The 14,508-nt window shown below is 43.8% G+C and overlaps 2 protein-coding genes across 4 annotated transcripts in view; one reads left to right on the top strand and one right to left on the bottom strand.

Annotated features, from left to right (window-relative positions):
- Positions 1-7,690, top strand: part of RASSF5 (Ras association domain family member 5) — a 93,682-nt gene extending 85,992 nt beyond the window's left edge. For both annotated transcript variants that reach the window (XM_048826940.2, XM_048826941.2), the window contains 2 exons: positions 2,842-2,957; positions 4,705-7,690. In XM_048826940.2, the coding sequence (XP_048682897.1) occupies positions 2,842-2,957; positions 4,705-4,857 (269 nt within the window). In that variant the 3' untranslated portion in view covers positions 4,858-7,690. The remainder of the gene's footprint in view (positions 1-2,841; positions 2,958-4,704) is intronic.
- A 771-nt stretch (positions 7,691-8,461) lies between these two features.
- EIF2D (eukaryotic translation initiation factor 2D) overlaps positions 8,462-14,508 on the bottom strand; it is a 31,135-nt gene continuing 25,088 nt past the window's right edge. Inside the window, exons 9-15 of one of the 2 annotated variants that reach the window (XM_048826934.2) lie at positions 12,103-12,206; positions 11,503-11,661; positions 10,753-10,842; positions 10,323-10,418; positions 9,670-9,790; positions 8,834-9,008; positions 8,462-8,750 (exon numbers count right to left, since the gene is read on the bottom strand). In XM_048826934.2, coding sequence (XP_048682891.2) covers positions 8,653-8,750; positions 8,834-9,008; positions 9,670-9,790; positions 10,323-10,418; positions 10,753-10,842; positions 11,503-11,661; positions 12,103-12,206 — 843 coding nt within the window. In that variant the 3' untranslated portion in view covers positions 8,462-8,652. The remainder of the gene's footprint in view (positions 8,751-8,833; positions 9,009-9,669; positions 9,791-10,322; positions 10,419-10,752; positions 10,843-11,502; positions 11,662-12,102; positions 12,207-14,508) is intronic. The other variant, XM_048826935.2, reaches the window with a different exon arrangement.

Below are 14,508 nucleotides of genomic sequence, written 5' to 3'. Positions count from 1 at the left end.
TGAGTGCACACCCTTCCGAGCAGCCAGTCCCATGGGGGCTCGGTGCAGAGAGGGGAATTCCCAGATGCTTCCCCTCTCTGCCACAGTTGGGAAGATTGTGATTTGTGGTACAGTAGAGGCCTTAACTGAGCTGCACTGTGCACGGTGCTGCACATACACACAGCCCCCGCCCCAAAGACCGACAAAAAGGGAGGATAGTCAGCCCCTTCTGTAAGATGAGGAACTGAGGACCAGAAAGATCAAGTGACTTGACCAAGCTCACAGAGGGAGTCAGTAGCAGACCTGGGAAATGAACCTAAATCTTTGGAGTCCCAGTCCAGTGCCTAAACCATAAAGCCATGTTTCCTCTCATTTGTAAGTGTCATTCCTAATAGCAGAGCTGTCAGTGGTTTCCCAAGGGAAGATCTGCTTTGCTCTGTGGTGTTCTTACTAATGCACTCATCAGAGAAGAGCCGTAATAGCCAACCTGTGTACGTGTGGCCTGCCACCGCACTGATCCCGACTCCTTGTGGTCATTAAGGATCAAATGTCACTTGTTGCAGGAGTTAGGGGAGGTCTGGCCCAAATCTAATTTAGATGATCAAATATGCCGAACAAATTCCCCCTGCAACTGTTGGATAAGTGACTCCCTGCCGTAAGCTGTGGTGGAGCAGTTCTGTGACCAGGTATGCACTTGCCACCTTGCAGCAGGGGCTGCGTAGAGTCTGTACATAATCTTACTTGCTGTGGTGTGTTCAGGGTGAAAGGAGCTATATAAATGAGAGATTACAGGACAGAACACTGTGCAGCTCCACGGGTGTTGGGAGGATGAATGCCGTGAAGACGGTAAAGTGCTCAGATATTACAGAGAGGGGGCTATATAGGAACCTAAGGAAGGTTTAATCACTCTTCTGCAGCATACTAAATACCTGGGCAACGGTTGCCTTCTCCATGTGTAGTACAGATATCACCCTACTGCCTTATTCTGTTTCAGCGCCAGCCCCTGTTGGCTAAGGCAGGAGTGGTGGTTTCATTGTTAAACAAATAATGTTCACTGGGGCATACACAAGATCTGATTTCCAGCTCCCCAACTAGCTCCCACTTAAGTTACAGGGTCTTGTGTCAGAGCCGAGATGCAAATATGGTCACCTGTGTGGAATGCAAGCTGTTGTAACAGAAGCTAGGAGATGCCACTTAAGGGCTGGCCTGGGTGCCTGGGTGTACCTAGCTTGTGAGCCCCCTATAGACTGAGACAAACCGAGTCACTGCCGTGAAGTCACTGGGAGTTAGTCACTTATCCCACAAGACTTTCAGTTCAGTCGTAGAAGACTGCTTTGTGCTTTAAAAACCATGAACTAAATTTTGATACCGTGGAGGCTCAAATCCTCCTCGGGGTGACTCAGCCCTTTGAGACGGACACCAACCTGCATGGAATTCAGTCTTTCCCACATGGTCCTGTCTGCTGTGCACCCTAGTGTCCCTGGCCAGAATTTCCCCTCACCTCCTTTATTTAGCTTCTGTGTATCAACGCTGATCTCTGATAGTGCTTTATCTTTGGTACCTGCAAAAAAATACTGATATTCTAATTGACTCATAGACTTCTGGAGTTTTAACCTTAGCTGAATCATCATGACCCACCCACCCTTATAAACAAGATCATTGCATTAAAAGTTTATTTATAATTGGCAAGGAATGCAGCTGCTCTGAATGGACATTTCTCTCCTCCTCCTCTAGTCCCTGGGTTCATAATTATGTCATCTGCCTCTTCTCTCTCCCTGCCCTCCCCCCCCCCCCCCAATCCATCAGAGATCCAACAGGAACACTATCACAGAAAGCTGAACTTCTTTGGCACTTGTCATGGCAAGACAGTCTTGGTACAAAACAGTGGAGGAGACTATGGGTGGGAATTTCAAAAGCACTTGAAGGAGTTAGGTGCCCTGTTCCCACTGAAATATAAGGAGATTTGGGTGTATCGCTGCCCCTTTATCTGTTAAAATCTCTTCCCCCCCCCCTAAAAAAAGGGGGCTAAACAGCATACCTTTGGGGTGGGACAGATTGGAAGGTGGGTTTGGGATGGGGGCCAATTCAATGAATTTGTGCATATCACACTAAGTAACTTCCAGTTGACCTGTGCCTGGTTGCGTTGGCCAGTGGCGTGGGCTCTTCCCTGCTGATAGTTTGTGTTTATACAGATCCTTTCACTGGAGGGTTTCTCAGCCCTTGGGCCAAGACTTTCTAAACTGGGTGCATAACATTAAGCTTCTAAATCCTAATGTAGGAGCCTAAACAAGCGGCCTGATTTTTCAAAAGTGCTGAGCTCATTGCAGCTCCTCTTGACGCTGATAGGAACTGCAGGATCTTCAGTTCTTTGGAAAATGAGGCCATCTTCCTAGGCACCTAAATAGGGCTTTATGGGGCCTCACTTCAGACACCCAGAGCTGAGTATATTGCCCACTAAGAGCGTTAATTAAGCCTCACCGTACAGAGCAGAGGGAGTAGGGGGGCTTACACCAGTACAGCTAACCTGGATATATGACCAGATTCAGCTGCACTGGTGAAGTCTGTCCCTACACTGATTCTAATTTCCTTAATCTGGACAGAACCTTTACTCAACCTCACATAGCTAACTAGCAGCAGACATCGTATCTAGGTGTTGCAACTTGCAATCGTTTGCTTTAACCACCCTTTATAAACACCTTTGCTGGAGATGGTACATCTCATAGTGACTCTTACTTATGAAGTCCAGCTCAAGCTGCCTTTGAACCGATGCTGTTTGCGCTCAGTAACTTCTTGAGCATCTTCCTGCCCTTGAATCCTAAAGGCTCATTTAGAACCTCTCTCTCTCTCTCTCCCTGCCTGCAGTTCTCTTCCAGAAGCTCTCTCTAACAGAATACCCCTTGTATCTCCGGCTGCTGGCTGGCCCCGACACAGATGTTCTCAGTTTCGTGCTGAAGGAAAACGAAACGGGGGAAGTTGAGGTATGTCTGGGAGTCTTTCCCTTGGCTCTCACACCAATGTTCATAGCTTTACAAAACCACATAGCCTTGTTAAACAAACCTGTGAGACCTACTGCAGTAGAAACACAACTTAATGGCTTTTTTGCTGGGGGATAGGAGGGAGCAAGTTTACCTTCCTTGTGTTACAGTTCGAAAATCCAGAACACTGACTTAGACACCAACCTTCCACTTAAGAATCAATATTAAAGCATCTCAAAGGATTCCTTGAGTTTAGCCTGTGTTTTTCAGAACCTTTAACCAATCAGTTTATTGCAGAAAACTTAGTATGTTTTTAAAAACCGGCTCTGTAAAAAATGCTGTGGCCTGTTTGAGGTTTTTACACCATAATCCATTTGTGTGTGTGTGTTGGTTTGTTTATAGAACTAAGCAATGCAGTTCTTCACTTAATCCTCAGAGTAGATTAGCTAAATGGAGCCATAGCTAATCCACTGATTTTAAAATAGAGGCCAATGCTATGCTGTATAATAAATCTATTGCCTCCCAAGGCTTCTTATGCCACACCGTACGGCAATTTAGAACTTCAGAGAGTGTTCAGTGAAACCTCAGGACTCTCTCACTTGTGCTGAAGATGACTAGCTGCTGCTAAGCAGCACAGGCATTGACACAGAGTTGAGCAGTTCAGACTCTCACCACTCAAGAGCAATCGTGCCCTAAGAAAGGAGAGATCAAAAAAGCAGGATTAAATGTATCTAAATTCCAAAATTATGGCCCAGATGTCAGTATTTCTCAGGGATACTTCCAGACATACACTACTTGTAATATCTCTGAGTAGAAGCTGGCCTCTCAACCTGCATTATGGTGTTTCCATCCCAGCATATCTAACAATCTTTTGTTGATTTCTCAATCAATTAAAAGTAATCTACGTAGAACTATCCCTGCTGGTAACAACATGGCTTGCTGGGTAGTTCAGACCCTCCCCCTTCGTGACAGAAAGCACTGGTGATTGCATTAGCTTTTGCATGCCACAGCTCAGTTACTTGCCTGTTTTCTTCAGTCCCATTGTGTTTTGTGGGGTCAAGTGTTGCAGTGGAAAATTTTAAGTCCACCCAGGGTAAATTCAGGTTTTGCTTTGGGATCATAGTCCCAGATGGCTCAAACTTAGACGTGTGTTGGATCACAGATTCCTGACTCCATCTCAAAGCATTGAGCGGGGACATGTACATATCTGAACAGCTCACTGGGAAATTGTTTTCCTATCCTATGAAAAATTGAGTTTTTGAAAACTTTCGAAAGGGGCCCTTAAATTTTCTAACCAAACCCACTCTCCCACCACCCTGCTTTGGGTCAATGGACACATTTCATTTTTTTTTAATGAAACAAAACGTCTTGTACAGTACTCGTTTACATTTCTAAACAGTCATTTCAAACTGGAATTTTTCGTTTTGTCTCAACTGCCCCTTTCCCACAAAGTTCTGGTTTTGAAGAATCAGCATTTTGTATTGAAGTGATTGCTTTCAAAAAATTCCTGACTCACTCTATCAGGGGGACAGATCCTTGCAGTGTCAAATTGCAAGGCCAGTTAACTAGATCTTTCTGTACATAGAAATCCAACTAACTGACCTTGCTAGGTAGCATGTGTCTTTTCCCCTGATTTTCAAGATGAGCACTCAGCTGCACAATAAACGACAGTGTGCATGTTACAGGCAAACAGAGGGGAGGTGGTATTCTGTCTGCTCATATCACTTCTCTGTTTTTGCTTTCTCGGCAGTGGGACGCATTCTCTATCCCAGAGCTACAAAATTTCTTAATGATACTGGACAGAGAGGAAAAAGACAAAATTCAGCAAGTCCAAAAGAAGTACAGCAAGTTTAAACAAAGACTGGAGGAGAGTTTGAAAGAAGCAGGAGGAAAACCAGGATAACCAAACACAAAGCACGTATCGTACCAGACTAAGCTAGATATTATTTTTAAAAAGAAGAGACTTCTCAGGACACCTCAGATTTGTCTGACCCTTTCTCCCTGTTCCTCTGTCTGAGGAATGACACACCCACAAAGAGACAAGCGTCGCATTTCTTTTCCCTCAGAAATTATCGCTGGATCACAGCCAGTCAGTAAAAAAAAATGGAAAGCCTCTCTTTAAATCCGCAGGCCCTCGATAAACCAAGTAGAGCTGCTGCTTAGCTTTCAGTTGTCTCATTGGGTTGCCAAGCAGAGAAACTTCACAGTAATGGCTGAATGTTAAATAAATAGGAATATCTACTGGGTAATTATGTTGGGCAGGATAGAACTGCATTTCTTTCACCCTCCTCCCACCAACTTGCTTGTTGGCTTTGTTTTAAGATGCTACGGCTGCCTTGTGTGTGGTTGTTGTGTTGTGTAGTTCCGTCATTTCCTAAGTTAGGTGGTGCCACAGGAAGCAGCAGATAAAGCAATGAGGGTTGGTTGCACCAGATCATGTGTGTGTTGCAGCTGCTGTTGATGCCAAAACGGATTGTTGCACAATTCTAAGAGATCTACTGAAACATAAAAAGTCAGATGCCAAGAAGGCTCCAAGTCCACCGTAGTCTGTCCAGTAGGTTTCACTGGGATTTTACCTACTGTTCATTCTCGGGAATTTTTAAAGATGATGAAGGAGGAGGAGAGTGAAACTAGGATTGTTTGGTCGGCTAGTCTCCGCGTGAGAGCAAATGCTCCCTACTGCTGAGTGTGGCTATTCTGTGTATTGCCAGTTTCCTACTCAGGGACCAATGTTTTACAGATTTACTCTTTTTACATGTAAGATGGTTGAGGTGGGAACATGGATGATGGTTCAATACAGAAACTGGAGCACAATTTTCAGCCATGCAGAGGAACAGCAACTGCCCAGCCTCCTGCAGCTTTGCTCCTGTTACCCTCGATCACCCAACCACCCACAGAGCCTCCGCATCCTCCCACTGTCCTCCTTCTGCACGTAGATGAGAGGCTGCTAGGTTCCCTGTATGACTACCACCCTGCCACGTGTGGTGCTTAGAGCTGGGAGAATGCAACAAGAATGTCATTACTCACCGCCTCCATTCTTTCTCAGAGAAACAGCTTAGCCTTTTACAAATGGACACTGCTACAGTTGGAAACAACAGTTACTGCTATTAATCCCGTCCTAGCTCCTGGTTCAAGGACTCCAACTTAAAAATTACACTTCAGTCTGGAAAGCTTTAATCTAAGGTGTTACTTTTAACAGGTTATTGTTCCAGTGTTTCCTTTGAGTGCATTGGATTAAGCACTTTGTGTGTAGTCAGTTTCACTCTTTCCCTTGTCTGCATAGATCCTTCGCACAGCAACAAAGGGATGTGTGAAAAGGAAGGAAACCTGATGGTAAAGCCATGGAAAGGGGCAGGTGCAGATAGAAAACCTGAAATGACTTTAAACTGATGACCTGAGTTGAAAGCATCCCTTGAAACTTGTTATATGGTGAAATGATTCCACTTCAAAGGTTCCGCGTCCACTAGATGCAAAGTGATGACAGAAGGCAATTTTAAGAGTCTCAGATTTACCTCAGTGCCTTTTTAAGTGTGAAATCTTTACTGTAAAGTTAATGAGGATCATGGGTTGAGAAGGGCTTTTCTGAAAGGCCTCAGTCACTTTTTCCCCCCTGCCTGTTCTCTGAAGTACTGTAGGGATGAGGCTGATTTTTGGGGGGCAGTGGGGGGAGAAAGGAATTGTCAGTTTCCCCCCAGGGTGACTCTATGCTTGTTTTTTTTCCAGTTTTATATCTAAGTATCTTTTAAATGGGAGAAAGTGACTGCACTGCTTAGCAAGCCTGCAACGGTGTAGAGACGCCACTTGGTTTCACAGCTGGTAGCATAGACAGGTTTGATAATAGGGCTGCAGGGCAGGGAAAGCCACCTAGCTGTACTGTATTCCTTACCCAGGTGACCTTTAACAACTGTGCGGTAGCAGAGACGGAATCAGGAAATCGCAGGCTTTTTGGGTGTTGGCCCATTTGTAAAATGGGGAGAGTACTTACTGACCTCATACGTACACTGTGAGGTCAATAAGTAATTAGCACTTAATGCTTTTGGCCTTGAAAGCACTATGTACAAATATTGACTGAGCAGAAAGAAGCACACTGTAAAATGTCATTAGTTCTGAGAAGCAAGATCCAGATCTTTTTAAATTTCATCTCATCTTGCTGGCTAGAAGTTTTAGGGGTGTTTTTACTGATATTTTTTTTCCTTCAGTGACCATCCCACCCTCTGGACCCCTAGCATGTCTTTAACGTTTTGTAGAAGGCATGGCTTCTAACGCAATTATGGTGAATGCTGCTGAAAACCTCCTGCAATGAGGGAGGGCTGTTTTTGTTTTGGTTGGCTATGGGGCATTTAAAGAGAAACCCTTGAAACTCTGATGCAAAAGCACAGTCAATTGACCTGTGCCAAAGGCACAAGCTTTAGACATTATCAAAAGCCCCCTTCCTTCAGATGCGCAAAATACTGCTGGCAGTGCCTTTGGTTAGCATTGTGTTGCCTAGTGTACGTGTGAATTTTTTTTTGTCAGCTGTACAACATGTAAAAACTGTGTATAGAATGGAATAGTAAAGCTTCTGTGGCACAGTGAAATGCATTTTTGCAATGCTGTAATTTATTTTTACTAGTCCCTGTTAATTCTGTGGTATTTTTAAAAAAGTCACTCAGCTTTTATTAAAGTTCTGAAACGGTTGGTTCAGATGCAGACAGTGTAAGAGAACGATAATAAAACAAACAGTCAATGATGAAAAATTGTGTCTGTTTTATTTAAAGTTGTCTGGTGCCCCCATGTGGTGGTCAGTGTTTAAAGGGGATCTCAGTGTAAGGTCATTAGTGTTTATAAAACATGTTACAGTTTTTCCCTTATTGAAGTCAGCCAGCCATCTATAAAAGACTACACCCCAATTGATCCTGCAATGGAGGTTATGCCTGTCTTTAGCTCATTGCAAGAGCAAATCCTTAAAATAAACTGTCCCCTTTTATATTTACACCAAATTAGTTGCAGGAGTAGGGTCCAATATGGTTTTTACACTGTCAAAGCTCAATGAAGGGGGGAAAACAATCCTAGTTTATTTTTCACAACTAGTCTGTGGTATTAGAAGCCCCTGGAAAGATTATTTTCAAAGAATCATAGAAGATCAGGGTTGGAAGGGACCTCAGGAGGTCATCTAGTCCAATCCCCAACTAAATCATCCCAGCCAGGGCTTTGTCAAGCCTGACCTTAAAAATATCTAAGGAAGGAGATTTCACCACCCTCTTAGTGAAAAAGTTTTTCCTAATATCCAACCTAAACAGAAAGAAGCTGACAACTGAAAACATTTTGGTTTTAAAACTACAAGAGGTATGAATTCTAGGCCATGATGTGCTGGAATAGGCTTTGTTTAGGTGTTAGACTATTTTCATAAAATAAAAAGCATGGTAACATATATGCAGTCATGCAAAGTCAGCATGTTAAAGATTAGTTTTCAAGCCAGCAATTTGGTAACCCATTGGAACGCTGTAGTAAAATATCTGGAAGAGGACAACATTTGAATTTTTTATTGGGAAAAAAATTTGAACAGCTAAAGCAATTACACATTCTTTGGATGAAATCCTGGGCTCATGAAAGTCAACAGCAAAACTCCTATTGACTTAAATGGGACCAGGATTTCACCCCACAGCTGTATGCAGAACTGGTTATAAATAATGAGATTTGAATACTTTTACACTAGACGTTATTTACTTCTTCCGGCTAAGCTTTGGAGCCTTCTCCAGCCCTTGAATATATTTCCGATGTAGCTGGTATTCCTCTGCAATATAACGAAGAGTCCAACTTAAGTACATCCCAGAGCTAGGTTTTATAATCAAAACATTTACCTTTTATAACTGACACAGTCCACGTCGGCTTAAACTCACCGAGGAGCAGCTTGGCAAGATGGTTGATTTGGTTGCCTTGGATCTGGACCTGAACTCTGTCCTTTGCCCCAGGTAGTGTGTTAATAGTGGCGCTGGCCTGTACTCTTTGCTGGAGAGTGTTGGCAACTAATTGCGGGTCTAGGCCATACAGTTCAAGATTCTTAATAATGGTCACCTGTGGATTTTAGCCGTTGTCACAAGAAGATTTTCACTTTGTAGATTATTTACCACCACCTACTTAAGAACAGCAGTCATGACCCTATCCTGCTTTTCTGATTAGAACTGGGCATTAAGAGTTTCCCCATTAGTGTCACATAATAGGCTCATACACAAAATCTGATCGATTCTGTACAATCTGTTCTAATGTATAACCCTGGTCCACCTATTATATATACATACACACTACGAAAAGCACAGCTGGAGGCAAAGTATCAATCATTTGTTTGCATTTAAACACAATGTGATGTGCTTGACATTCCAGGGTCTTTAGAAAACATGCTTGATAATTACTGTGCCAGGGCTGTGTTAAGAATTTTAACACCTTTAACACACACTCATCCTCAGAGCTCTATCCTACAGGCCTGAGGGACAGCCGGTGCTCATTAGCACAGAACTACACCAGAGTCCTGTGCCAAGTTGTAGCTGTTTCCCAACTGCCCAGGCTACTGTGACTCACCCGCCCACTTCTCCTTGACAAAGGGCAAGGATGGCTATGCAGAAGCCCCAAACTCCAGCAGGGTCTGTCCTAAAAGTGCTGAACACTTCCAGGATGGACTAAGAGCCAAAGAGATGTTAATCGGCCATACTTCTTCCCTATCCTCTCTCTCTGCCGTTACCTTTTTATTTGATGATCTCTGTGCTATGGTTATGTCAATGGGATCAAGGTTTCCTTTCCTCACAATGGGTTCCTGTCCAAAAAATGTCACCTGGTGGTAAGGCTGCAGTTGTTCCAGACACCTGAGAAAGGTATGGCTTGAGTTTAGTTTGTCAGATACAGCAGGCTGGGCAATAACGTTTTTATTAAATCTGGGATTCCACAGATATGTAGACCACAGGAGCGGTCAAGTATCTCAAAGTTCTGAGCACATATATGAGAATGGTCTTAAATATAAGTTTGAAGATGTGTTAGAGAATAGGTTTATATTTTGTGTGTATGTACAAACAGATTGTGTATACAGAACTAGGTTCTGTTAGACTTGCCTTGTGAATGCTTATCAGAAAAATTATCCCTTTAAGTATTACGTTTCTATTACTAGTCATTTGCAAGGTGGCAAGAAAAGAAAGAATGGAACTTGCACTTTCTTAGTAGTATCTACTAAACTCATTACAAATTAAGGTTTATTTGTAGGTCTTTTTATGTTGACAATAAGGAAGCCACTGCCTACTTCAGGGCTTAGAGGTAGACATGGCTTTGCATCATGTAGTAGTTTAGTTAAATGCTAACTCTGAATCTTTGCAAATGTTAAAGCAGAGTCAGGAAATAAGTCACCTGCTCAGGAGATCATCCCATTTGAGCTTTGAGATCTCGTCTTGCTCCCATTTATCCAACAGGCAGTCGCACAAGATTGGATTCACCTTTACAAAGCTGTAATAAAACAAGCTGATTAGATGCGAGCCTGCCCTATCTCTTCCCAGAGATGTGGAAATAGGGCCTATGTTCTCTGCCAAGCATGCCACCATTTGTAATCATTTCCATGACCTGCTCCTGACTAATGGATTTGTTTCAGCTCCCTAAAACTTGGCGACCAATTCATTTAAAAGCTACACTGGCCTCCACACAAGTCCAGTGCACTTGTGCTGTAGTTTGGTAAATTGGTCAGTGTAACATCATGTTAATTTTTTTAATACATTAACTTTTTGCACTGCACTCAGCTTGACTAGTGAAAATAGATGCACAAATAAGATTAACTTCTACTCACTTCTTGTTTGTTTCATCAACCAACTCATTAGTCTTTACATAGCTGATGATAATATTTCTCACATCGCTGCTGGAAAGGATGCTGCCTTTCCTAGAGAAGGAGGAAATCGTTACTGTGTTGCATTAAGAAATCAGATGTTCTGAAAACAGTATTAATATTTGGTACTTCTAAAGTAGCTCGCATCCTGAGGATCGCCAGCGGCCACCAAAGGCTGTTTAAATTACAACAGCATGCTGCTCCAGCCCTGAATCGGGGGCACAACAGTGTCTCAAGTCACCTCTGCTGCCCCCCTGCTGGGCTGAAAGTTGTGTGGCACGACAGCACAGAATCTCACCTCTGACAGTAATAAGGCAGCTGTTTAACAGCACATGACAATTCTTCTCCTAAACTGCTGGGTAGTAAGGTAGAACATGCTGTATCCCCTTGAAAATTCAAAGGGAACTGACGTAAAGAGACTGTAAATACCCAGTCTGGAATTTGGCTAGGTCACCTGAGTTATCACACCTCTACAGGTAAACAGTGCTAAGGGATTCTCTGGTGATGAAGCATCAGGGCCTCAATTCCTCTCAGCCAGGCTATGTCCCCACCAACAGCCAAGTGCTCCTAGCAGCATGCTCTGACATTGCTTCAATACTGACAGGGAAGGTGCTGACGACTCAACTATCCCCACTCCCTTTAGCAACTGGCCTAGGTCCTCCCTCTACATCTCCTATCTCAATGCTGGCTTTATCCTATCTTCCTTACACTTACTTGTGTCCCGACTCCTGGAAAAGTGGAGCCATTTTGGTTGAGACGCCATAGAGTGGTATGATTTCAGGAGCATGGTACAGCTGATCTTCGTCTCCACATTTACTCTCTGGAGCCGTTGACACAGCAGAGAATGCTTCAGGGACAACAAATGACTTAATGCTGAAATGCAATAGAGAAAACAACAGAGGGAGTTCAGTTTCACAATAGTTTCCTGGGTGAGGAAGGATGGGGTGACTGTTTAGCTCTTCCATTAGCCTCCAGCTTCTCAGCACTGTAATAGTCCTCCCACAACAGACACTCTGGCCCACACCCTCTCTCCCCTTTCCTGTCTACACACTCCAACTGCCTACTGGTGCAGAACAGTTTACCCACCTCTTGGGTGGAATGTGGCAGCTATTTTACAGTGTATGAGACCCCTACATAACAGTTCAGGACCAGTGAAGAATATCATGGCCATTTAAATGGGAAATTGAGGTAGACAGACTAACTACCTGAGGTGAAATTTGGTTGACATCCCTAACTCAGATGAAAAAAAGCAGCGAGATCTTGTTAGATCACATTTTATCTCTACCAACTTCAGTGCAATTAGTTACAACTTACTCAGAGTGTTTCCAGTCTATGTGCACGATACTCTCCACCCCTCTGTTCAGCTCCTTCACTTGGACAATCTTCTGCTGTTGCATGTACTGCAGGAACTTGGAGAGCTGAAGGGGAAACATGAGGCAGAAATAATGGAAAAAGTCAGGAACGCTGCCAGTGAACCCAAGCCATCCAGTCTCTGCTTTGGGATCTACATGATCATCTCAGTAAGTCAGTCACAAAACCAACTCTTCTGCTCCATAAATAGAACCACCACCCCCCTGGCGGTACTTTGTATGCTCAGTGCAGTCTAGTGTTGAGAGCAAGACACCAAGGGTTCCATTACTCGCTCTAACCAATTTATCTGAGCGTGAGCTTTCGTGCGCTACGGCTCACTTCATCGGATGCATCCCGTGGAAACTGCCGCAGACTTTATATACACAGAGAATGCAGGACAGTGGGGCGGGAGGAGGTATTGTTTCATATTCTCTGTGTGTATATAAAGTCTGCTGCAGTTTCCACGGGATGCATCCGATGAAGTGAGCTGTAGCTCACGACAGCTCATGCTCAAATAAATTGGTTAGTCTCGAAGGTGCCACAAGTCCTCCTTTTCTTTTTGCGAATACAGACTAACACGGCTGTTACTCTGAAACCTATTCAAACCCAAGTTGATGAAGTGAGCTGTAGCTCACGAAAGCTGATGCTCAAATAAATTGGTTAGTCTCTAAGGTGCCACAAGTACTCCTTTTCTTTTTGCGAATACAGACTAACACAGCTGTTCCTCTGAAACCTGTCATTACTAGCTCTGCAACTGATTTGTGTTGTGACCTTCTTTGGGCCACCTACTACTCCCAGCTTACAAACATTTTAATTCCTAGCTCTAGCCTATGAGAGATGAGCTGCTAAAATCATGTTAGCACCGAAGAGGAAAACAGCAGGATGGTAATCAGAGTATCCTGGGGGGGAAGGGGACGATCAGCTGGCAGTTAAGGCACTGGAGAGGGACTCTGGAGATCTGGGTTCAAATTCCCAGCTCTGTGACAGATTCTGTGTGACACCATGGGCCAATCGCCACTTCTTTGTGCCTCAGTTTCCTATCTGTAAAACAGTGTGAAAGTAGAATGAATTATATTGAAATTATAATTCATTAAAGAAATGCTCCTTGAAGGGTTTGTTGAAATATAGTTGTCAGGAAGAGAAACATTAAGGAGTGTGAGACAATGGGTCCTCAAACTAATTAACTTAGAGCTCCTACTGAGCTACGAGATTGGTAAATGTTAGTATACAAATAAGATATGTATGTATATTTGTCAGTTTCTGCTTTCTTTTGTCTCTTATGTTAAATTGGCTTTGGCTTAGCTGTATAAATAAGTTATCTTGGGCCTCAGAGAGGGGCTCACATCTGGGTACATTAGCAAGGCGCTTTGCTAATAAACAGAGTGGTCTGACAAATTGTGTGAGTCCTGAATCTGACTTTGACAATTTGGAGGTTCCACCGAGATGGCAACAGTCTTCACTGGGGCCGTGTGACTCCTGACTGTTCTTAGGACGGCCATGGCAAGCTGGCACCTGGGCATTTGGCCCGAGCGGTCCTCTGCCAGAACGGAAGGGTGCATGACCACAGTGAAGTCTACGCCATCGAACCTGTTGGTTCCCACTCTGTTCTGGTAGGGATCCTGGGATCTGACATCAGGAATCTGGTCAGGTAATTATTTCTCAGACTGAGGACTGTCTTGTCTCTGTGTCTATCCATCCTCTTTGTGGTGTGTTTGAGTCTGGGCGCCGTCTCTGTCCGGGGATCGGCTGACCAAAGCGTTCCTGTCCCCACGGTCTGAGTGAGTGAAATCTGCACAATCGCAGCTGCACCGCGCCTTGGGTAAAACCCTTGGTGTGAAAGCAAGGGCGATTGAGGCAGTAACCTGTGGGCTCTTTTTGTATGTTACGCCGGGCATCGCTCTGACGAACCCGACTTTCCTTCTTGTGTGATTGGTGTGTAAAGTCCTCCTGTACGGGTAACCAGACATCTAAGTCGGGACAGTTCCCTAAAGGAACGCCGGCTCAGTTTATGTATTTTAGGAAGAGTCCGGACTCCTGTAAATTTCTGGAAAAATGGTCTAGGCTAAGGGGGTCAGGTAGAGTGACTACTACCAGCACTACGCTTCTGTCCCCAGAAGCCTTTACAGCTACTCTGAGGGAAAATGGGCCCTTTTCCCACAGAAATGATCTAAAAGGGACTGCTGCAGGCAGCGAGAGAATCTGATCAAAATTGTTTGACTATGGGGTAATGTAATCAAAATCACTAAAAGATGTAAGGGTGTTCTATTGGAACTTAACTGCCTCAAATGTATAAAGGGAATGTAAGATGTAAAAAAAAAAAAAAAACAGAGCAGTGTGGAAGGGATGTTAAGGGAAAGAAAAAGTGTATGT

This window comes from Caretta caretta, chromosome 21 (assembly GCF_965140235.1).
Source record: "Caretta caretta isolate rCarCar2 chromosome 21, rCarCar1.hap1, whole genome shotgun sequence".
Classification (NCBI taxonomy): domain Eukaryota; kingdom Metazoa; phylum Chordata; order Testudines; family Cheloniidae; genus Caretta; species Caretta caretta.
This window is presented reverse-complemented; position numbering and strand designations above follow the sequence as displayed.